Here is a 23,357-nt window from a genome sequence, read left to right as displayed (position 1 = left end):
CGCTAGAGACCGGTGAGTGGGGTGCCGTGCACAAGTCAGTTGGAGGTACCCCCTCGAAATTTCGCACGTGCAAGGCTCACCCTCTCGCTCGCTCTGTTAGTCGCCCCACAAGGCGTAATACTGGTTTCAGTGTTCGTGCCCCTCTCAAAGAAGCTTGTCATTTCGTTGTATTTGAACCATTCAACATTGCATTCCCGCTCCTGAAACGTTTGACTGTCAGTATATAGGTCCTGAACAATGTTTATGTGTGGATCGTGTTAATAGTGATGTCAATTACGGAAAATCGGAATACCGATACCAAACCAAAAACCAACCAAAACCACAGGAAAATACCGAAACCAAACCAACTTGGGAAAATGAGGGAAATACCAACTTTTTACCGATTTCTTAGCCTCTTATACATTAGTGAGTTTTATGATACCAACAAAATACCAAACACATTACGATTGAAATACCAAATACCAAGTTGGTATCGGTTTGGTATCGGTATACGAAGAAGTTGGTATCCGATTGACATCTCTAATCGTGTACATACAATTGTTTCTACTGAAACGATCGGCCTAGTAGTTTCGGGTATAGGAGGGGGGGGGGGGCTCTCCAGAGCCCCCTCCTATCTCCGAAACTACTGGGCCGACCGTCAAAATTCAAACGGCGTCTAATAGCCCTGGAAAAACTGTCGAGCAAAACCTATTTTCATTGACCTCTAGTTCACCGATGACGTCACAGGTTAGGTCAAAGTAAAAATTATCAAAATTTTTGCTTGTTCACAATTTAGGCTCTGACCGCCTCAAATGACCGATCAGGCTCATTTTTGGTTTACGCACTCCTTGATGTTTGCTTGATATATGCCTTAGATACCCTGAGGGTACCAAACTTTTACTTCAAATTTTTCAGGTCAAGGCCAGGTCATCCTAGGTCACCAACATTGTGTATCATGTATTCGTCACGTGATGCATGTTTTATGGTCCATTCTACTCGCAGATTTCGAAAACGATGTCGTCTGGGTCATTTGTCACTTGAGGTCATTGTCAGCTGAATTTACCGGAGGTTAGGTCACTCTCAGGTCAGAAAAGGTCAAATTTTGAAAATGAAATTTTTCATCAATAAGGTGCCCATCAGATGCAGTTTGAGCTCAGAAACACGATGGTGCCATTTATATTGCTGTGCGATGTAAAAGCGTACTGAAAATGGGTTTGAAAAATATATGAGTACCTACCTAAAATTTTGACAATAATGCAAATAACTTGGCTATTTTTTAATGGGCTAACACTTGCTAGAGTAGTTAATCTGTGTGTGTTCTATCACATGTATTCTGGTTTTTGCGAAAATTCAAAAACTTTTTGGAAAACCAAAAAATTATTTTTTCTGTAATTGTAAATAACTACATATTTTTCAAAATGTCCAGAATTTCGAAAATTCTAGATAGCAGTTTGATAGCTATGTGTATTTGTAGTCTACTCATGCAAAGAAATTGGATCTAGCTTTAATATGAGCTCTTGAAAGAGTTTGCCGTAATTCAATATTTTGCATCGAAATCGGCCAATATGACGTCACTCTGACGTCATTTCCGGCCAAACTATGGCATCTAGAAAGTTGAACTTTTAACGCTAGGTGTCAAATTAAAGGGATCCCTCCCACCTTAACATTAGATTTGAGTTGAGATAGCCAAAATGGGGTCCCTGGCTCACAATTACCGGTTTCGGCACTCACAACATCGAGAAATGCCTTAAATCGGAAATATTGAATTTCAAAATTGCAGCATTTTGATTCTGAGGGGCTAATGCTTAGGAATACCCCTCTGAATGTGTGACGTCAGCGCAAATATCTAACGATTTTTAAATGTTTGACTAAAACGTTTTGTAGCACGCGGTGGTATATGCTATTTGCGCGCAACATCTGCCGCAAACGCCGCACTTCTAAAATAAAGTCGCTAGAAACAGCGGAGATCCCAAAAAAAGTAAACAAAAGTAAAAGTCTAATAGGTATCTTTAACCCGCGCCCCACTGGGGTCTGTGTATAACACGCCCTACTGGGGGGGGGGGGGGCTATTCATAGCCCCCCCCCCCTCCTAACTCCGAAACTACTGGGCCGATCGTCAAAATTCAAACGGCGTCTGATAGCCCCGGAAAAACTGTCGAGCGAAACCTAATTTCATTGACCTCAAGGTCACCGATGACGTCACAGGTCAGGTCAAAGTAAAAATTATTAGCACTTTGGCTTGTTCACATTTTGGGCTCTGGCCGCCGTCTTACAAGTCAGATCAGGCTCATTTTTGGTTTCCACACTCGTGAACAGATGCTCTAGATACCTTGAGGGTACCAAACTTGTACCTTGATTTTCAGGTCAGGGTCAGGTCATCACAGGTCACGAAAATATTATATCATGCGTCGGTCACGTGACACATGTTTTATGGTCCATTTAGGCCATAGATTTCGAATTTGATGTCGTCTGTGTCATTCGAGGTCATTTTGAATCGAATTTAGCTTAGGTCAGGTCACTTTCAGGTCAAAAAAGGTCAAATTTTGAAGTTAAAATTTTTCAACAAAAAAGGTGTCTATTGGATGCAGTTTGAGCTCAGGAACACGATGGTGCCATTTATATTGGTGTACGATGTCAAATACGTACTGAAAAATTGATTTGAAAAATTAATAATTGTAAATTTTTTGCAATAATGCGTATAACTTGGCCATTTTTGAAGATATTTAGCTAAAACTGGCTAGAGTTAGTCATAATCATGCGTTCTGTGATCTGTCACATATATTCCGGTTTTTTCGAAAAGTCAAAAACTTTTTGAAAAAAATATAAAAATGTAAATTTTGAATATTATTATATAAAATTTTCGTAATTTTCAAAATTTTGAAAATCCGAGATAGCAGTTTGATAGCGCAGTCAATTCTGAGTCCTTTCATGCAAAGAAATTGGATCTAGCTTAAAAACTGAGCTCTTGGGAGCGATTGCCGTGGTTCAATGTTTTGCGTCGAAATCGGACGAACATGACGTCACTCTGACGTCATTTCCGGCCGACCTATGGTAGCTACGAAGTTCAAATTTTGACACAAGGTGTCAAATTGATGCAGCCGAAGGTACTGAAGGTTTGGCGTCGATCCGTCAAGCGGTTTGGAAGTTATTGCAGAAAAACGGGAGGGGGGGCTATAAATAGCCCCCCCAGTGGGGCGCGGGTTAAAACCGGTGAATATTTTTCGGTGAAATTTGGTAGATATTCGTTTTCGCTCTTTCTGAACCGAGCGACATCACTTTCATGCCAATTCATAAACTTTTTTGAAGGTGGGAGGGTCCCTTTAATACCGCTGAAGGTGCCGCAAATTACGTGTTGATCCGTCAAACGGTTTAGAAGATATTGCCGAAAAGCGGTAGGGGGGCTTTGTAGAGACCCCCCCCCCCCCAGTCCTCAGTCATGCGTGAGTTAAGCAATAAACAGGTCAGATTAGGTTAGGTTATGTTAGTTTTGGTTCGGCTTGGTTACAAAAAAAGCATCTTCGGGCCTCGCTTGACCATTGGCTGATGGATGTGACGTCACTGACTGCGCAGGCCAATGGGCGCGGGCGTCAGGCTATGTATGTCGTCATCTCCCGCGACAACCAGCCTGTCAGCGCTGGAGGTGCGTAGCGGGTTATAACTTCGGAAAATTGCTTCCGGGCCGGGGGTGTTTGGACACCACCGTCACCACCACCCCCCCTGTGGTTTTTCGAAGATAACTAAAAAATTCGGCACACCTGTTCATGCATCTTTTCCGCACGTGTTGTAAAAATTTCAGACCAAAGTCGCTCAAGGTCAGGTCATGCGTCATAGCTACACCGATGGAACGATCGACTTGAAACTTTCAGCGATTGATAACAGCAGCAATATGTGTAAAATGTACGTATCACAATTTCGATATCCGTGACTTAGGGTCAGGTCAATTTTGCGACCTCCTCAAAATCCCAAAATAAAATAAGTCAATGGGAGAAAATTGAAGGGCGTTTCTTTTGGACAAACTCAATTCTAGACACTCTCAAGCATCGGGATACGGGTAAATGTGACACACTGAATTGGAAAATTGCACCTGTGACCCCTCCCTATATCCCCGAGGTCATCTGAGGTTATGAAAGGTCCCTAGCAGTTTTTTGGCAATAACTTTTGATAGAGACATGCTAAAGCGATGAAAACACCTCAGACGTGTTCAGGTCGACTACACGGATCGAGTGATTTGCAACATGACCCTTTCCAGTCAGGTCATGACATTGAACTGAGGTCCAATTTTCAGGTTGACCTTTTAAGGTAAAATTATGGTTAATCCGACGCGTCTCGACGAGAGGAACACGATGCTGTCAAAGTAAATGCCTATCTTTCATGAGCCAAAAGATATTGCAGAATAACATTTTTCGTAAAACGTTTATTTTTCCAGTTTTCGCTCTCTGGATGTTGAACCGTTGACCTGAGGTCAAATCTGAGGTCACGATCCAGAAAGGGCGTTAAAAGGGCTATTGAATGCGCTTTTCGGCGGCGCTATAGCTATATTGGTTCCAGAGTTATGAGCCGGTGTTTCGAAAAATGTTGAAATAGGCAACATTTTACGTTTTTTGACCTGTGGTGACCTGACCAAAAAATGACTGGTGTATTTTCGCCCTGTTTTTTGGGCGTTTTTTTTTTTAACCCGCGCCGGGCCGGGGGGTGTTTGAACACCCCCCCCCTGCGGTTTTTCGCAGATATCTCAAAAACGGCGGCGCGGAGCGCCGCCGTTTTTGGCACACCTGTTCGTGCATCTTTTCCGCACATGTTATGAAAATTTCAGACCCAGGTCGCCTTAGGTCAGGTCACCAGGTCACGCCAAGTGACCTAACCTCAGAAAAAAATAGGAATGCTCGTCATAGCTACACCGATTGATCGATTGCCTTGAAACTTTTAGCGATTGATAAAAGCAACTATATCTACAAAATTTATATCTCGGAATTTTGACATCGGTGACCTAAGGTCAGGTCAATTTTGCGGCCTCTCCATTATAAGTCAATGGGAGAAAATTGAAAAGCGTCTGTTTTGCGCGAACGCTATTCTAGACACTCTCAAACATGGAGATATAAGTACAATTGACACACTGAACCGGAAAATGGCAACTGTGACCCCTCGTTATGTCCCCGAGGTCATCTCAGGTCACGAACAGAATCTATCAGTTTTTCGCTAATAACTTCTGATAGAGGCGTGCTAGAGCGCTGAAAACGCCTTAGATGTGTTCGGCTCGACGTTGCGGATCGACTGATATGCAACATGACCTTTTCCGGTCAGGTCATGACCTTGACCTGAGGTCAAATTTCAAGCTGACCTTTCAAGGTCAAATTATAGTTCAATCGACGCGTCTCGACGAGAGGAACACGATCCTGGCAAAAGTAATGTCATGGCTCTTTTGAGTCAAAAGTTATTGCCAAAAAAACACTTTTCGTAAAAACGGCTATTTTTGGAGTTTTTGCCCTCTGGAGGCTAAATCGTTGACCTGAGGTCAAATCTGAGAGAATTGCTCAGAAAGGTCTGTAAAAGGGCTATCGAATGCGCTTTTCCGCGGCGCTGTAGCTCTATCGGTTCCCGAGATAGCCGTTGGCAGTTTCCAAAATGTTGAAATAGTCAACATTTTACCTTTGGTGACCTCTGGTGACCTGACCTTTGACCTGACCAAAAAAATGACTGAAGTGTTTTCGTCCTTATTTTGGACGTTCTTTCGATTGCCGCTTACCGCGTGTCGCTACGTGGCCCAGGAGCCGAGTTAGACGGGGGGGGGGGTGTTCAGACACCCCCCTCCCCCCCGGCCCGGCGCGGAATCTCAGAGCACCGGCCCGGCGCGGGTTAATGCCGATTACCGCGTGTCGCTACTTTGCCCATGGGAGCCGAGTTAGAAGGGGGTACCTATTCAAACACCCCTGGCCCGGCGCGATTGGCGCCGAGCACCGGCCCGGCGCGGGCTATGCTCCAGCCCGCCGGCCGCTTCTAAATCTCATACTCGGCCCGCAACGAAAAAAGGTTGCCGAGGCCGACTCCTGCTTTGTCATGCAGCGCGTGCCATGTTGTGCTCTCGTGACACCTCTCACGGCAACTCAGACATGCAAACGCCTCGTCTTCCGTCGGTAGATTCGGCCTCCATGAAGTCGTTAAGTCGGCAGACTCGCGGGATGTTATCGGAGAAGTAAAAGGTAGCCCCCCAGCCCCCCAGCCGCCGCGCTGGCGGGCGCAGTGGCGCGGGGGCCCAGCGGCCGCCAGGCTGGGGTTGGCTCGTTGAGCCTCTCGCTCTGCAGTACAAATTCCTTAGAAGAGCCCCTGGTTATCAGAATTGCTAAGTTAATTTATGTTAAGATAAAGCGCCATGGTAGCTACGTGTAGTGAACACGGCCAAGATAACCATATTCGCTGTCCTCGCATCCATAGTCGATTAATGCATTAATTCATAGCCGCTGGCGGGTGCAGTGGCGCGGAGGCCCAGCGGCAGCCAGGCTGGGTTTGGCCCCTTGAGCCCCTCGCTCTGCAGCAAAAATTCCTTTGAAGAGCCCCTGGTTATCAGAATTGCTAAGTTAATTTATGTAGAGATGAAGCGCCTGGTAGCTACGTGTAGTGAACAGTGAACACGGCCAAGATAACCATATTCGCAGTCCTCTCATCCATAGTCGATTAATGCATATAGTAGTTTGAAGTCTGGAACTGGCCAATGTGTCCGTGTGGAGAGTTCTGGGGTGGACCTTGAACTGCCCCGACAGTCCCCCCACACTGTTACCCATTTGATTCATCGACAGAAAAGTGTATGCCCCTCCTTGAGAACGATCGCCACGAGGGCGGTCATCGGTTTTCAGCCAACAGACGCGCCCCGGCCGACCCGAGAGCCGGCACTTGGACTCGGTTGCATGTATTAGCTCTAGGATTACCACAGTTATCCATGTATCACTGTCCTGGCCAGTAATTAATAGCTGATATAAACCATTCGAGGTACCCTTCCAGTCAGGCCTGCACTGATGCATGCATAGGCCAATTCGCAAGACACGCATATCACAGTGCTGGCAGGATCAACCAAGTAACTAAGGCGCAGCTCATTTTAAATCCTCAACTATAGGTCGGGTCGGGCCAATGCCCTAAACGCCTAAAACTACGGGCGGCACCAGAGCCTCGTTTCATAAAGCGAGTCTGTAACTTACGCCGGCTTTTGGTCTTGCATTGCAAGTGCATGTGAAGCGATAAATTTATTTCCCCTTCTTCTTTCTGTTCTTGCTTGCAAGGTAAATAGATTCAACGATTCAAACTAACGTCATCGCTTCACATTCACTTGTAATACAAGACCAAAATAAGGGGGAGGGGCGTTTCTCACGGTTCATCCTACCTAAGATCATTGTTAAGATCTGAAATGAGAAATCATAAAACATGGCTCACAGTAGGGCTGAAGCGTGAAATACGCAAGCATGGCTACTCAAGCTTGATCAGCTCAACCATTCAAAAAGAACAAGCAGTTCAGGCTCTCCGCCAATGATGACAGCCTGGTCGGATAGTTCGCTCCGCGACAGGGTCCGTCTTGCGGCGCGGCACGGCTCGGCGGGAGGGGAGGCAGGCGATGCGTCTGAAAGGCGACGCTCGGACGTCCGGGGAATCACCTGTCACCATGCGGCGCGGCGGTCGGTCCCTCCGACCCTTCCCATTGTTACCTGGCTGTGGGTGCCGGTTCCCCCGGAAGGGTCACTTTGGTATGCGAAATCTTCACTCGTTAATCGGACAGGAGGGGAGCAGTAGACATTCGATGGAGTAGGTGATTCGGGCGTAGGTCAGCCGGGCGTAGACATTCGATGGAGTAGGCGATTCGGGCGTAGGTCAGCCGGGCGTAGACATTCGATGGAGTAGGCGATTCGTGCGTAGGTCAGCCGGGCGTAGGTCACCCGGGCGTAGACATTCGATGGAGTAGGCAATTCGGGCGTAGGTCAGCCGGGCGTAGGCCACCCGGGCGTAGGTCACTCGGGCCTGAGCCAAAAACCGCCGTAAGTTACGGACTCGCTTTATGAAACGAGGCCCAGGTCGGGTCAAGGGCAAGGCCCGTAACAATTCGAACTGTTACTGTGTAGGGGAGAGTGGGGCAGATTCTGTCACGGAGCGCATTATGTCAGCGCGTTTTTCTCGACTGTGACCATATTTGATGAAATGGGAAAAGTTTGTTTTTGCAACGCAAACCTAAACTTTTTTACTTGAACAAACGTTAGTTCATGATTATTCAGATAGCGTGGTGGTACTGGTGACTTTGAATACCGTTTCGGGCAGTTATGAATGTCAACATTATCGTGCTGAACATAATTTTGTCCATATAGTCGAAGCTTTCAGTAAAAAATAAAGCATTTTGAATTTCATCGAGTGGGGCAAATTATGTCACTCAACCGGAATCCCCCCATCTGTTCAGATTTGTTGGAATTTTTGCGTGCTACCGTCTAGCTCGCGGAGCCCAACCAAAACTTGCAATAGGGCTCACACTTCACACCCAATGCCCCTCCCCCTGCAGTTGTCTAAGAATATTCAGGCGCGTTGTACCGGGCTTCTAAAAAAGTTAGACGATCTTATAACTAATATATTTAACCCGGCAGGCGGTGGGCCTCCCGGCCACCTTCCGCGCGGTGGGGGGGGGGGGCATTTTTTGCCCCCCCCCGTATCTCCGAAACTACTGGACGGATCCGGAAAATTCAAACGGCGTTCGATAGCCCTGTCAAATTTGTCGAAGGAACCAAATTTCATTGACCTCGGGGTCACCGATGACGTCACAGGTCAGGTCAAAGATAAAATGTTTCACCGTTCACGTCACGGGTCTTCTAGGGAAAGCGCTATAACACCGAGGAAAACGTATTTTGTCGAAAATCAGCGATAGGGCGTCAGTTGCCTAGTACATATGTTGCTATTAGAGGTCACTAGTCATACCAGGTCAGGTCACAGGTCAGGTCACCAAGGGTCACCACATAAACCCAACTTAACTAAGGTTGTGCGATGCGTGTTTTACGGCCAATTTTTCATTTCCAACTCAATAATGTTGGTTAAAGGACCATCAGGTACAGTTAAGGTCACTTTCTGGTGGAGATCAGGTCAAGGTCAGGTCAAAAGGGGTCAACTTTCAAAATTGATAGTTTTGCATAAAATGGGTGTTGATTCGATGCAGCTCGTCACGGGGAGTCTAATGGTGGTCTTTGTTTTGCGCTACGGGGTCTAGAATTGCTAAAAATTGAATTTGAAAATTTGACGTCATCAATTTTTGAACAGTTTTTTCGCTATAACTTGGCCAAAAAGAGGTATCGATCTCAAATTTGGTATGTAGATAGACCATCCAAAAATTTCAAAAATCCGAGATAGCAGTTTTGTGGCCCTGTCAATTTTACACTTTTTATGTCTGAAACATTTTTCTGTATCTCACCTTTTTTTGTCGAAAATGGCAGAAATGACGTCAATCTGACGTCATTAGCGGCCAACCTATCATAGCCTTTGGAAAAATTTTTGGTCACAATGTGCAATAGCTGTTCACGGGAGGGTACCGAAAGTTTGGTGACGATCGGCGCAGCGGTTCTGGAGATATATCGAAAAAACCAAAGTGGGGGGGGCAAAAAAATGCCCCCCCCCCACCGCCTGGAAGGTTAAGGGTATATCAGTGTAACAAAAAAAATAATTGGGTATCACCTGAAAGCCTCATCAAAGACATTTCGTTCGAGGGGATTTCGACCCTCGGCAGTCGCCTTTCTGAGCCGCGCCGAGGTCATGTTCGAGATGACTCCCTTTTCGCTCCATGCACAGTATGTATAGCCCGGCGCAGCGCGATCTCTACTGCAGCACGACCCACGGAAGGCTGCAGACGGCGCACCGCTGACTTCACTGCATCCTTATGATCTTTGGGACTTTTTGGGTGGTTTCGGTACACCTGGGACTTGAGGTGGTCCTATAGGAAAAAGTCCGGTGGGGTTGCGTTGGGAGAATTCGACAACCACGGGTGTGTCTCCTCGAACCTCGAGATCACGCGCTGCCAGAAGCGCTCCCACAGCCCCTCCCGGTTTTCTTTAGTGGTATTGGCGTGGCATCGTCTTGCTGGAACCATTGGATCTTAAATGAGTTAAACCTCGCCGGCACACGGGCCATTTCGCGTCCTTCGACGGCACAAGGGGGGGGGGGGGTGGTACGACCCCCCTCGCGTTTGGCCCCTGATCGAGCTAGAGCTTCGCGGTAAAAACGAGCGTGTTGCTCGTTACGAGAGGAAGCCGATGATACCCAATTTTAAGGTCCTAGGTCATCGGTTGACCTTCCAGGTCAGGCCAATGACCCAAAAGTCGGGAAAATCGGGACCTGTTAGAACGTCGTAAAGTGTGGCTGCCATGGTTTTTTTCGGTATGCTGATCACGAATATCATGTTAGTTTTGATCACAGATGATGTCTTTATGCATTTCGGCCAGGTCGGGTCAGGTCAGGTCAGGTCAGGTCAACCAGTTGGGGTCGTGTCGGATATTCTTAGTACGTGTCAACCGCCTCTGACAGCTTCGAAGCATGTTACGAAGGCACCAAAACTACTTCGTAGGGGAGAGTGGGGCAAAGCGGCCACCCTAACGCTTCTCACGATGCCAACGCTTGATCTTTAAACTTGGAAAGATTCTTTCTATACCAATGTGATCCCTATTAAGTTGCCTTTTATTTCAACTGCGTTATATTTCCAAAGGCTTTCACATATGGAAGATATTGACAAAACTTTAAACCTATGTATATTGGCCACTTTGCCCCATACCCTGGGGCAAAGCGGCCACCGGCGTCTTCTCAAGTCCCGACATGAGACACAAAATAGTTGCCTCATGTGCGACTAGGGTAGGTATTTGATGGTGACAAGGTTTAAGCGAGGATGGATGTTTGCTTTGTCAGCATCCCACCTGTAGGTAGACAAAGAAAGGATTTTCAGAAAAAAACGTTTAATTGCAATATTTGGTAACTCATGCAACTGAAAAGTGGCCAAGATGAATGCATGACGACACATTTGAATATAAATAATGTTTTTTATCCAGATGGAAACAATTTATGGCCAATTGGGGGGTGGCCACTTTGCCCCGGCCACTTTGCCCCGCGCATACCGTCCGAGACAAAAAGATTCCAGCTTAGCTATTAGTGGGGTTAAAAACATTAAAATTGGTAGAATACATGTACGATAACCATGTAATGCATGGACAAGAACGCTTATAAAAATACCAAACGGTTATGAAATAACATAACATTTAAAAATTTTAAACATAGTTGGTAACCTGGCAAGAAATGCTTTTCCGTGTTTCACAGAACAATGGTGATGGGCCTGAAACCCCGGTCTGGCTCATTCGAACGACCGTGAAGAGAAGTATAATTGGAAACCATAAATTGGAACTGACGCCAGCTATGAAGGGCTGAAACGATGGGTGGCCGCTTTGCCCCGGGTGGCCGCTTTGCCCCACTCTCCCCTAAATGTTCAAATGGCTGCTAAATTCGCATTCAGCTCCAAAAACTAGCCTAGAAACATGAAAACTCGAAAAAGGGAACCGAGGTCATCAAAGGTCAATGACCTGACCTTCAGGTGACCTTGACATACATCCTAATGCATGGGAGCAACATCAAATCACATGTTTGAACGCTTGAAACCACGAAAAGACTGCAAACGCGCGGCTAATGCGAGCCGACATATGTACGCCGAATCGCTATTCCGGCCAAACATGGACTCGGAAAATAGGTCACAGGTCAAAGGTCATTTGGGTCAGGGTCATGAAATTTACAGGGTAGGTGTAAAATTGATCAGTGCGAGGGTACTGCAAGTTTCGTCGCGATCGGCCGGCTTTTACGCCACTTATTCGCGAAAAACCTTAGGGGGGTTGCATCCCCCCCCCCCTGTGCCGGCAAGGGTTAAGCTTTACCGGATCTCTGCTCATCCTGATACTGCAGAACCCTCCAAAACGTCGCCAGAGCCACCCGATATCGCTGACCATTGACAGTCTGAGTAGAGTATCTCTCACACGAGTGGTGTTCGCCGTGAGCCTTTGATTGGGTCTATGGCCGCCGGTGTGTTCCTTGAATTGCGTGAACCTATTGTTAACACTTTCTCGAGCCAGAAACTTGTCAATAATGTGAACAACTTTGTTTCAAGATGGTGCTTCTCTGCCCTTAATTAAAACCCGCGCCCCGTAGGGGGGGCCGAAACGCCCCCCCCCCTGTCCTTTTCCGTCCATATCTCCTAAACGGCTTGAGTTATCGCCACCAAACTTTCAGGACCCCTCCGGCCATCAATTTTACACATTGTGACCAAAAATTTTTCCAGAGGCTATGATAGGTTGGCCACAAATGACGTCAGAGTGACGTCATGTTCTGCCATTTTCGACCAAAAAAAGACCTTCGCGAGAAGAGCTGTCAGGCCTACAGCTTTGAAGATACAGAAAAATGATCAAGACATAAAAGGTGTAGAATTAGCAGGGCTACAAAACTGTATCTCGGATTTTTAAATTTTTGAGTCTTAACCCCCAAAAATCAAAAAAGCAATTTTTTGGATAGATTTGCCAAAAAATCCAAAAAGTTTTTTGAGTTTGGAAAAAACGGAATATATGTGTTAGTACCTACCGTCTTCTATCTACATACCAAATTTCAGATCAATATCTTGTTTTTTTGTCCAAGTTATAGCGAAAAAAACTGTTCCAAAATGATGACGTCAAATTTTCAAACTCAATTTTTGGCAATTCTAGACCACGTAGAGCAAAACAAAGACCACCATTAGACTCCCCGTGACGAGCTGCATCGAATGGATACCCATTTTATGCAAAAATATCAACTTTGAAATTTGACCTAATTTGACCTGACCTTGACCTGACCTTCACCAAAACGTGACCTAAGCTGGCCCCAAAGGCTGCCTGATCCACGTAATCGCATTTGTCATGTAAAATGGACCATAAAACATGTATCAGACGACACTTTCATATTGTGACCCCCAGGTGACCCCCAGTGACCTGACCTCTGTGACCTGACCTGGTATCAGTGACCTCAGATAGCGAAGTATGTGTTTAACGAACAATGTACCATCGATGGTTTTCAATAACTTACCAATTTACTTGATTTCACAACACATTTCTTGAAAATGCCCGTGAACGTTGAAAATCCGACCTTTGACCTGACCTGTGACGTCATCGGTTTGACCTAGGTCAATGAAATTTGGTCACAAGGTAGTTCCTGGGTGGGGCTATCGAACGCCGCTTGAATTTTGAAAATCGGCCGGTAAATTTCCGAGATCTTAGATTCTCTATAAAATGCAAATTATACAAAGATGAGTGGAAAACACAAGTGAAACCCTTGAGTGAAACATTCCAGGGACACTGGATGGCATGCGGTGATAAACCATTACTGACAGAATCTGCCCCTGCAGGTGACAGAAACTACCCCGTATATGTGGCAGCTTCTGTCAGATGACGCGTCGACGCATAACCGACTCTAGCGTCGAAACCAATTGAGATGCAACAAGAACACCATTGGGGCATTTGAAGCTCTTGCTGTAGGGAATATATCAGGAAAGAATCAAACACCAGCTGTTGAAAGTGTGGGCGCCAGAGCCAATTTTGTAAAAAGTGACACTATGTGCCCCACTCTCCCCTACACAGTATACCTGGCCTTGATACCTACTGTGTAGGCACGCCGGGCACGCCCAAGGCACGCCTTGCCTAAACATACCGTAGGGCGGTGAAAGGACTTGGAAAGGACAACGTAAGCAAACCGTCAACTTTCACGTGACAAAATCTGCCCTGCGACATCCGTGAATAAAGAAAGTTTTAGATAACATACGCTAGAAGTCACCGATTGCATTTCAGCAAGTCCGCACAATCACAGACACACACACGTTCAAAACATGCTGTAACTGTTGATAAAAACAGTACCAGGCATCGGTAAAATCCTTTTTGAAAGGATTGCATTCCCAATCCACATTCCTAGTGCCGAAGTGGATTGCATTCCTACCCGCAATCCCCTTTTTTCACTTGGATTGTGATCAAATCCGCAATCCTTTTTTGCAATCCTGTTGTATTATTATGTGCACTAGTGGATCTGGGGGAGGGGGGGGGGCATAGGGCCGTGCCTCCATCCCCAAATCACCCATTTCTAGTACCTAGTCTTGCGAGTAATTCCTATCTAAGGCACAGGTATTTTATGGGAAATATTTTTTTTTTGCCTCAAACACCCCCACATTTAAACCTCTACCCAACCAGTGTTTTATATTTTTAAAACTCGCCCTCAAATACGTAATTTTGCCCTTCCTATGTAGTTCATCAGCGCATATTATTTTGAGCGTTTAAATTAAAAGCGTTTAAATTATTTCAAGTTTCGATGTACCTAAAGCCCTTGATAGCAAAGTACATGAAGCCGATGAAGCCGATCTCATAATTTTCAATCGCAACAAACCATTTCAAAGCACTAATCAAACACAATCCGGATTGGATTGCAAAAATTGGAAGCATGATGCAATCCAATCTGCAATCAAATCCTGTTTTTTGGAATGGATTTCAAATCCAGGTGCAATCCACCAAAAAGGAATGCAATCAGGATTTTGCAATCCTGCAATCACAATCCTACCGATGCCTGAACAGTACGTACAGTGTACACATTCCTCGGAGCATTTCATGGCCTTTCTGAGGACAGCGGCTTCATATCGAGATCAACAAACTGCCCTCCGTGTCACGATAATCCGAAACGCCGTGGCGTTATCCGATACACGAGCGGTGACTCTTCTTAGTATTGTCGTCAGTTCTTTACACCCATTTGACGATATAGTAGTTCTTCTTTCCTGAAAGAAAACAGAGTATTCGTCAAATGACATTATCTTGTAGTTTGCTTGGGTTATGGGCTGAATGAAATGATTTTTGTTGAGAGCACATGATATGTTACAATAGACTTCGATGGAGCACGACGAAAAGCTACAGGAACCATTCAACATCCATATACAGCGAACGGCTCGGGATAATTTATTCACACATGAGCTTAAGGTAGACTTGGATAGTGCATATAGGTGCACAGGCGAAATTGAACAAATATCAACACAGCTGGTATAAACTAAAAACGACTCGCATGGACTCGACATATATCGAGCCAATTCACAATTCAAGAACCCCGACGTTACTCGCGCTCACTGACCCCCGTTCCTGACTCAGTCTATCAGTGACCGTCCCTCTCATACAGTCGGTGAGGATGTTAGTGTTACCACAGCAGCTACTGTCCCCGGCGGGGTGACCGATGGAGCGGCTCGGTACCCCGCCCACCGGGACGGGCTCAGCCGAGGGGGGCAGTGATCAACTCAGTCCCCCTCCACGTTATCACCTCATCTCACGGCCCTGGAATGGTCTAAAACACACCCGCACCCTGCCCGCACCGTCCATCCCAGCCAGGTCACGTGACTCACCGACTCTCAGCAGCGTTAGGCCGCTGGGCAGCACGTGACTATCGGCCGACACCACCTCCTCGGCGGACGTGACTCGGCGCTGGTTGATGTGGAAGCCGCCCGCACTTATAATTCGCGCCGCGTCCGCTGTGTGGCAGCACCGTCGGTCAGACGGGGAGAGGGCGTCCGGAACGTTACAAAGGGAACGGATAACACAGCTGCTACTTGGACATCTTAAAATTGCAGCTTATTGCTCATACCACATATTTTTTCCTAAATCACGTAGCTTTCAATGGCATTACCAAAAAAATTAATACCGCCTCAAGAAACAAAACGAAATGCAATCAATCAACTGAAACATGACAAAGCTTTGGATAGGCAATATTTAATGCTTTTCTCTTAAGAAAAAAAAGTGATAGCGACGTGGCAGCCTACCTTCCCTCCTAAAGCACTTTGCAGCCATCGCCAGGTCTAGTGTGGTCATTCCCGACCGCAGAGATAGATCGGCGACCGGCGAGTGGCGAAACATGGAGCGCAGCTCAGCGTCCGCCAGCGACACTAGAGCTTCCGGATCCCGCGAATAGATGGCGTTGGTGACGCGCTTGGCCGAGCGCAGCCCCTCCCCCCCGTGTACCAGAGTGGTGACACTCTCAGCCAGCTTTTTCTGCGCGTGACGAGACTCCGGCTTCTCCTGTGGGATAGAAGAGGACCTCAGATAATCCTTCAGCGATAGAAATAAAATCTTATTTCGATTTCAAACAAGACAGTTCACTCCATAAGCATTAACCCGCGTCCTGCTGGGGGGGGGGGTGTTTGAACACCCCCCTTGTGGTTTTTCGCGAATATCTCAAAAACGGCGGCGCGGAGCGCCGCCATTTTTGGTACACCTTATCATACATCAATTCTACACATGTTGTGAAAATTTCAGACCAAGGTCATTCAAGGTCAGGTCACCAGGTCACTTGAAGTGACCTCACCTCATAACAAGTTTCAATGTCTGTCATAGCTACACCGAGTGACCGATCGCTTTCTTTCAGCGATTGCTAAGAGCAACAGCATGTACAAAATGTATATCTCAGAATTTTGATATCGATGACCTAAGGTCAGGTCAATTTTGCGACCTCCCCATTATAAGTCAATGGGAGAAAATTGAAATGCGCCTCTTTTGGACGAAAGACATTATAAACACTCCCAAACACCGAATTACAAGTGGTTTAGACACACTGAACATGAAAATGGTGTCCGTGACCCTTGTTTATGCCCTGAGGTCATCTTAGGTCACGAATGGTATCTAACAGTTTTTCGCAAATAACTTTTGATAGAGGCATGCTAGAGCGATGAAAACGCCTTAGATGTATTCAGCTCGACGATACGGATCGACTGATATGCAGCATGACCCTTTCAGGTCAGGTCATGACCTTGACCTGAGGTCAAATTTTCAAGTTGACCTTTTAAGGTCATGTTATAGTTCATTCGATGCGTCTTGACGAGAGGAACACGATGCCGGTAAAAGTAAGCTCGTACAAGGCTTGGGTCAAAAGTTATTGCAGAAAAACTGTTTCCGAAAAAAAAATCGTCTACTTTTGCAGTTTTTGCCCCCTGCAGGCAAAACCGTTGACGTTAGGTCAAATCTGAGATAATTACTCAGAAAGGGCATTAATAGGGCTATCGAATGCGCTTTTCCGCGGCGCCGTAGCTCTATTGGTTCCCGAGTTATGCGTTGGCTTCTTGGAAATTTTCGATATTTGACCTGGAAATCGGCGAAATTTTGCCTTCAATGACCTCTGGTGACCTGACCTTTGACCTGACCAAAAACTTGACCGAAGTGATTTCGTCATTATTTTTGACGCTCTTTCGAACGCCGCCTTCCGCGTATCGCTACGTGGCCCAGGAGCCGAGTTACAAGGGGGGGTTGTTCAAACACCCCCCCCCCCCTCCAGCAGGGCGTGGAAATCCAGGACCCCCAGCCGGGCGCGGGTTAAGCACCTCTTAACTATCATAACAAAAAATATCAAACACACAAAACAACAAACAAATCAAACATTTCACAAGATACCGATTTAGTAGCCGCGACTCCTCACGTGATGTTTTTCCATGATGGCCGCCACCTGGGCCGGCGGGTAGAACGTAAACAGCAGCAGCAGTCGCTCCGCCTCGCCGTCGGGTCGGCGCACAAAGTACTGGTACAGGTCGAACGGCGAGGTGCGCTGCGGGTCCAGCCACACCGTGTTGCCGGCCGACTTCCCCAGCTTGGCGCCCTCCTCTGACGTGATGAGGGGCACCGACAGACCTGGCAGGGGGGGGGGGGGGTAATCTATTGTTAGAGGGAGGGGTACGTGATGTATGACATGAATCCACGAAAACATCTGGATACTCTAATGAATTAATGGACATCAATATGCCTCAAAATGCCCCATAACTGAGTTCACGAAGATATTCTGTGCTCAAAAGTATGCCTTTGACATATGATCTACGCTTCTATAACGGTGGTCTGAGCCCGTTCTTCTGATACACGTGGCTTCCCGGCTACTTTCTGAGCTATGTGCGTGCCTTTGACCGCGTCGCGCCGCCACTGCGGAGGAGCTCTCACCAAACACGTCGACCTCCTCGTCGGTGGTGCCGGTAATGAGCTCGTAGCCGGAGACCATGTTACCCCGCTGGTCGGCGCCGCCCACCTGTGTGACGTCACCGGAACATTGGTCACGTGACGCCAGCGCTCGGGGAGCTGGTACAAAAATCACGTGACATCGGTCGGACTGGTCTGAGTGTGGGTGCAGAGGTCACGTGACACCGGTCGGAGTGTGGGTGCAGAGGTCAAGTGACACCGCTGTGTTTGCACGGTACGGAGGTCGCGTGATATTATGGTGAACTGCTGATTAAGATGCCTCGAAAATTGCTATTTTTCCACTCCGGGACAGCTCCTCCATCCCTCTCTAAATCCTCCATTCGTATTCTTCTCTAACCTCCGCCAATTCCATATCGCCCTCTGGATCCCCGCCCCTACCTGCCGACCCTACCATATCCCTCTCCCTGCCTCTCCCACCCTGATCCTGGCTCCTGTTATTCCTTCATCCCTCCGTCCCTTCCCCTCTGGTCTGTACCCCTCCATCCCTCGCCGCTCCCGTCCCTTGCCTGGAAGGCGCAGCCGTGCCGCCGCCACAGGTAGAGCCAGTCATACGCCTGGAACACCTGGTAGGTGAACTCGGTGAAGCTCATGCCGTCAGGGCTCTGAAGGCGCGACTGGACCGACGCCCGAGACAGCATGTTGGACATCCGAAACCTGGCGACCGGGGGAGGGCAGCTGTCAGAGTCCGGCAACGTGAGCCAGGGCCGGCAGAGGTCACAAGGAGGGTTACATGGTCTTGGGTTAGGGGTTACATGTTACGTTTCGGTGACCGTGGAAACTGGATTGTTTATGCTGATCAGTTGTTTGGTGTTTTGTTGTAGCTGAGTAAGAAAAGCGACATCTTCTCTTTTTCTCCTAAAGAAAATGTAATTGAAACTCACAATGAATTCACACCTGAAAGCAAGAACAAAATAAGCACTAAGCCATTGAAAAAAATAGAGGCTAGGACGACTAATAAATATTTAGATTTGTATAACTGCTATCCATATGCATAACTGCTACCTCTTTTTATTATCACCAGATATAATAGAGGTTAAGCTGAGAGAAAAAGGTAGCCTAGTGTTCCAACATTTCACGCCAGATATAATCATGCGTGTTTGGTTTCCATCGAACATTAGGTTCAATGTTCAGTCGTATTATCACCTGCGTCCGATGATGGCGAGAAAATCCACCAGCGAATACTGCGAGTACCACTCCATGTTGTTCAATACCCTGCACACGGAGAGCAAACACATTAACTAATCACCTTAGAGCATAGAATACAACAAAGAAGCACCATTGCAAGAGCATGCACATCATTTCGGTCCTTAAATACATTTCTGCCGATGTTCCACAAGTTTGAGTACCTACCTCAGAGGCGGCAGAGGGTCCGTTTCGCCACGCTCTCGCCAAAAGTACCGCTCGTGGTTGGAGAACACGCGGCGCAGGTTCTCCTCGATGGCCGAGGCGTTCTTTTCCACGGTCTCGACCTCCATCGGGGAGCGCTCGGTCCGCCGTCCGCTGGGGTCGCCGATCTGACCCGTGGCGCCACCTATCTGGCCGTGAATGAACTTGTAATGTCTCTGGCTTCCACTAAAGTCCAAGCCATTGATATAAAAATTACTATAAAAAAAACAACAACAAAACAAAAATGAATGTGTCAAGGTGAAAAACAATCCATGGCAATTGGGCACATCATCACTTAAGTCAAGGCTATGTGAACACATGGGAACACCACTTGAACATATTTTTGGACCACCACAAACTGAATCTTTTCAAATGAGAAATATACTAGCTAACTCACACTACACAGAAACTTTAAATTACATCGGATGATGAATGGCAGGCATCAACTCACCACAGCAATGACATCATGTCCTGCCCTCTGGCAGTGCAGCAGGGCCACCAGAACAAGCAGGTTTCCCACATGCAGGGAGTCAGCCGTGGGGTCGAAGCCACTGTAGAAGCACTGCTCTGACGAGTTTAGCACGTCCTGCAGTCGGCTGCTGACAGAGAGTCTAAGAAGGTCAAATGTACAACATGTGAAAGCAAAAACAATAATTTGATCTAATGTGAGGTTGAGAAATAAAAATGGATAGCTTTTTACTTTGCAACAGTTTCAATATCTAAAAGCCAACTGATTACTCTAATAACCAATAGTACCTACCAATTACCATACATTTCTAGGAAATACATATGACAAATAATGCACAAAAAGGACCTAAATCAAAACAAGAAAAATAATATTTAGCACCATAAAATTCCAAATGGATGCAAATGCAGAAAATTATTTAAATCTTACCCGTCATCTGGAAATATTTCAGACAGCAGTCCCCTCTCTTGGAGGTGTCTGAGACTTCTTGTGGAGTATGCTCTGATTATGGTGTTGCTGCCATGAATGGAACAGGAAGCAGCACAGCTCCGCAGAGTTGACCTCGGACCCAACCTCAGCAGCAAGCGCAACATGCTGAAACAATACCAAAATGTTTATCATCAATTCAGTTTTGAAAATATTGAAGTTGATTGAAAAAAAATCCCTTAAATTCAGAACATTCAAGCACCTATTAATGAGGAATAAAAAGCAAATATTAGCACTGGGAAGGTACCCAGGTACATACCTTCCTAACTAACAAGTAGATAGCAGACAAAATTGATTCAAATCGGTAATAAAGGCACACACTGATCAATCATCTATCATTCCGAAGTACTGGCGACAAGGAAGAATAATTGCTTTTAATTTAACCCAGAACAAAACGGCTCATCCATCGTCGCGTCACCCCTTCGAGCAAGTTTTTGAGCCTTGCAGCTTGATGCCTGTTTTTATCACCACGCTGCTGGCTCCTACGAAGCTGCTCACCCTCATGTCTCTCGGCATCTCATTGGTGAACAGCATGACTCACCTGTTTATACACCAATGAGAGTCCGCGAAGCGTCAGTAGCCTGGGGGCATGTGGATAAAAAACACCTCAGGTTTGGCTTGTATTTTGTCCTAGTAGCGTCAGAAATGTCGTTTATCAAGAGCGCCAAAAATATTCTTTTTTACATGGATTTCCCAAAAACATGGGCTTTCAAAGTGTTTTCTCTTTTTTTTAAATTGATTTGGCATTAAAAAATGACTTGCTTGAAAACGCTCAGCCATGCATCGCTTAACTTCAGAGCCACGAGCATAGATATAGAGACGAGGCTACGTAAACGCCGGTCTACATGAACCGATTCCCGGAGATCAGGCACGTAGCCAGGATTTTCCTCAGGGAGGGCCACAGGTCGCGGCCTAGTGTCGTACGGTCGTACCCCCTCCAAAAAGGAAAACTCCTCGGATTTTGCCCACTGTTGGGGGGGGGGGGGGTAATACCTACCGCAGTTTTTATTTATTTTTATATTTATTTAATTTTAGTTTTTTTTCGGCTTGAGATTTTTAATAAGGTATATATTAGGGAATTCGAGATTCTGACCCTAGCTATCGAATGCGACCTTCAGAAATCGGATCAGACGATCGGTGTAGAAAAAATCGGGGGACTCAAAATTTCAATCCGTGTTGTGACCTTTAAGGTCAAATATCCGTGATTTGACCTTTAAGGTCAAATATTTTTAATAAGGTATATATTAGGGAACTCGAGATTTTGACCCTAGCTATCGAATGCGACCATCAGAAATTGGATCGGACGATCGGTGTAGAAAAAAATAGGGGGACTCAAAATTTCAATCCGTGATTTGACCTTTAAGGTCAAATATTTTTAATAAGGTATATATTAGGGAACTCGAGATTCTGACCATAGCTATCGAATGCGACCATCAGAAATCGGATCGGACGATCGGTGTAGAAAAAATCGGGGGACTCAAAATTTCAATCCGTGATGTGACCTTTAAGGTCAAATATCAGTGATTTGACCTTTAAGGTCAAATATTTATAACAAGGTATATATTAGGGAACTCTCGAGGTTCTGACCCTAGCTATCGAATGCGACCATCAGAAATTGGATTGGACGATCGGTGTAGAAAAAATGGGGGGACTCAAAATTTCAATCCGTGATTTGACCTTTAAGGTCAAATATTTTTAATAAGGTATATAAAAGGGAACTCGAGATTCTGACCCTAGCTATCGAATACGACCATCAGAATTCGGATCGAAAGATCGGTGTAGAAAAAATTGGGGACTCAAAATTTCAATCCAAGATTTGACCTTTAAGGTCAAATATTTTTAATAAGGTATATATTAGGGAATTCGAGATTCTGACCCTAGCTATCGAATGCGACCTTCAGAAATGGGATCGGACGATCGGTGTAGAAAAAATCGGGGGACTCAAAATTTCAATCCGTGATGTGACCTTTAAGGTCAAATATCCGTGATTTGACCTTTAAGGTCAAATATTTTAATAAGGTATATATTAGGGAACTCGAGATTCTGACCCTAGCTATCGAATGCGACCATCAGAAATTGGATCGGACGATCGGTGTAGAAAAAATAGGGGGACTCAAAATTTCAATCCGTGATTTGACCTTTACGGTCAAATATTTTTAATAAGGTATATATTAGGGAACTCGAGATTCTGACCCTAGCTATCGAATGCGACCATCAGAAATTGGATCGGACGATCGGTGTAGAAAAATAGGGGGACTCAAAATTTCAATCCGTGATTTGACCTTTAAGGTCAAATATTTTTAATAAGGTATATATTAGAGAACTCGAGATTCTGACTCTAGCTATCGAATGTGACCATCAGAAATTGGATCGAACGATCGGTGTAGAAAAAATTGGGGACTCAAAATTTCAATCCGTGATTTGACCTTTAAGGTCAAATATTTTTAATAAGGTATAGATTACGGAATTCGAGATCCTGACCCTAGCTATCAAATGCGACCTTCAGAAATCGGATCGGACGATCGGTGTAGAAAATATCGGGGGACTCAAAATTTCAATCCGTGATGTGACCTTTAAGGTCAAATATCCGTGAGTTGACCATTAAGGTCAAATATTTTTAATAAGGTATATATTAGGGAACTCGAGATTCTGACCATAGCTATCGAATGCGACCATCAGAAATCGGATCAGACGATCGGTGTAGAAAAAATTGGGGGACTCAAAATTTTAATCCGTGATTTGACCTTTAAGGTCAAATATTTTTAATAAGGTATATATTAGGGAATTCGAGATTCTGACCCTAGCTATCGAATGCGACCTTCAGAAATCGGATCGGACGATCGGTGTAGAAAAAATCGGGGGACTCAAAATTTCAATCCGTGATGTGACCTTTAAGGTCAAATATCCGTGATTTGACCTTTAAGGTCAAATATTTTTAAAAAGGTATATATTAGGGAATTCGAGATTCTGACCCTAGCTATCGAATGCGACCTTCAGAAATCGGATCG

The 23,357-nt window shown here is 45.9% G+C and overlaps 1 protein-coding gene across 3 annotated transcripts; it reads right to left on the bottom strand.

Annotated features, from left to right (window-relative positions):
- Positions 1–13,801: 13,801 nt before the first annotated feature.
- Positions 13,802–20,806, bottom strand: LOC122368978 (tyrosine--tRNA ligase, mitochondrial-like). 3 transcript variants are annotated; one of them, XM_043343323.1, is made up of 11 exons: positions 20,609–20,806; positions 20,293–20,457; positions 19,849–19,993; positions 19,362–19,546; positions 19,155–19,223; positions 18,518–18,665; positions 17,976–18,060; positions 17,467–17,675; positions 15,821–16,076; positions 15,407–15,532; positions 13,802–14,794 (listed from the first exon to the last, which is right to left on the bottom strand). In XM_043343323.1, exons 2-11 carry the CDS (start codon positions 20,454–20,456, stop codon positions 14,760–14,762), a joined length of 1,422 nt encoding a protein of 473 aa, XP_043199258.1. In that variant the 5' UTR covers position 20,457; positions 20,609–20,806; the 3' UTR covers positions 13,802–14,759. The 3 variants fall into 3 exon arrangements, with proteins under 3 accessions (XP_043199258.1, XP_043199256.1, XP_043199257.1); XM_043343321.1 differs by having other exon boundaries at positions 19,849–20,008; positions 20,609–20,774; XM_043343322.1 differs by having other exon boundaries at positions 19,849–19,996; positions 20,609–20,774.
- Positions 20,807–23,357: the final 2,551 nt, after the last annotated feature.

This window comes from Amphibalanus amphitrite, unplaced genomic scaffold (genome assembly GCF_019059575.1).
Source record: "Amphibalanus amphitrite isolate SeventyFive unplaced genomic scaffold, NRLGWU_Aamphi_draft 000994F_arrow, whole genome shotgun sequence".
Lineage (NCBI taxonomy): Eukaryota > Metazoa > Arthropoda > Thecostraca > Balanomorpha > Balanidae > Amphibalanus > Amphibalanus amphitrite.
This window is presented reverse-complemented; position numbering and strand designations above follow the sequence as displayed.

What these genes read in the sequence shown, in the direction of transcription:
- LOC122368978 (XM_043343321.1), bottom strand. Translation starts at nt 20,456, where the DNA reads ATGTTGCGCTTGCTGCTGAGGTTGGGTCCGAGGTCAACTCTGCGGAGC. An exon ending in CTCGCCATCATCGGACGCAG is followed by an intron (nt 18,666 to 19,154) that starts GTGATAATACGA and finishes CCCGGTCGCCAG; the next exon opens with GTTTCGGATGTCCAACATGC. An exon ending in GGCACGGCTGCGCCTTCCAG is followed by an intron (nt 18,061 to 18,517) that starts GCAAGGGACGGG and finishes GACGTCACACAG; the next exon opens with GTGGGCGGCGCCGACCAGCG.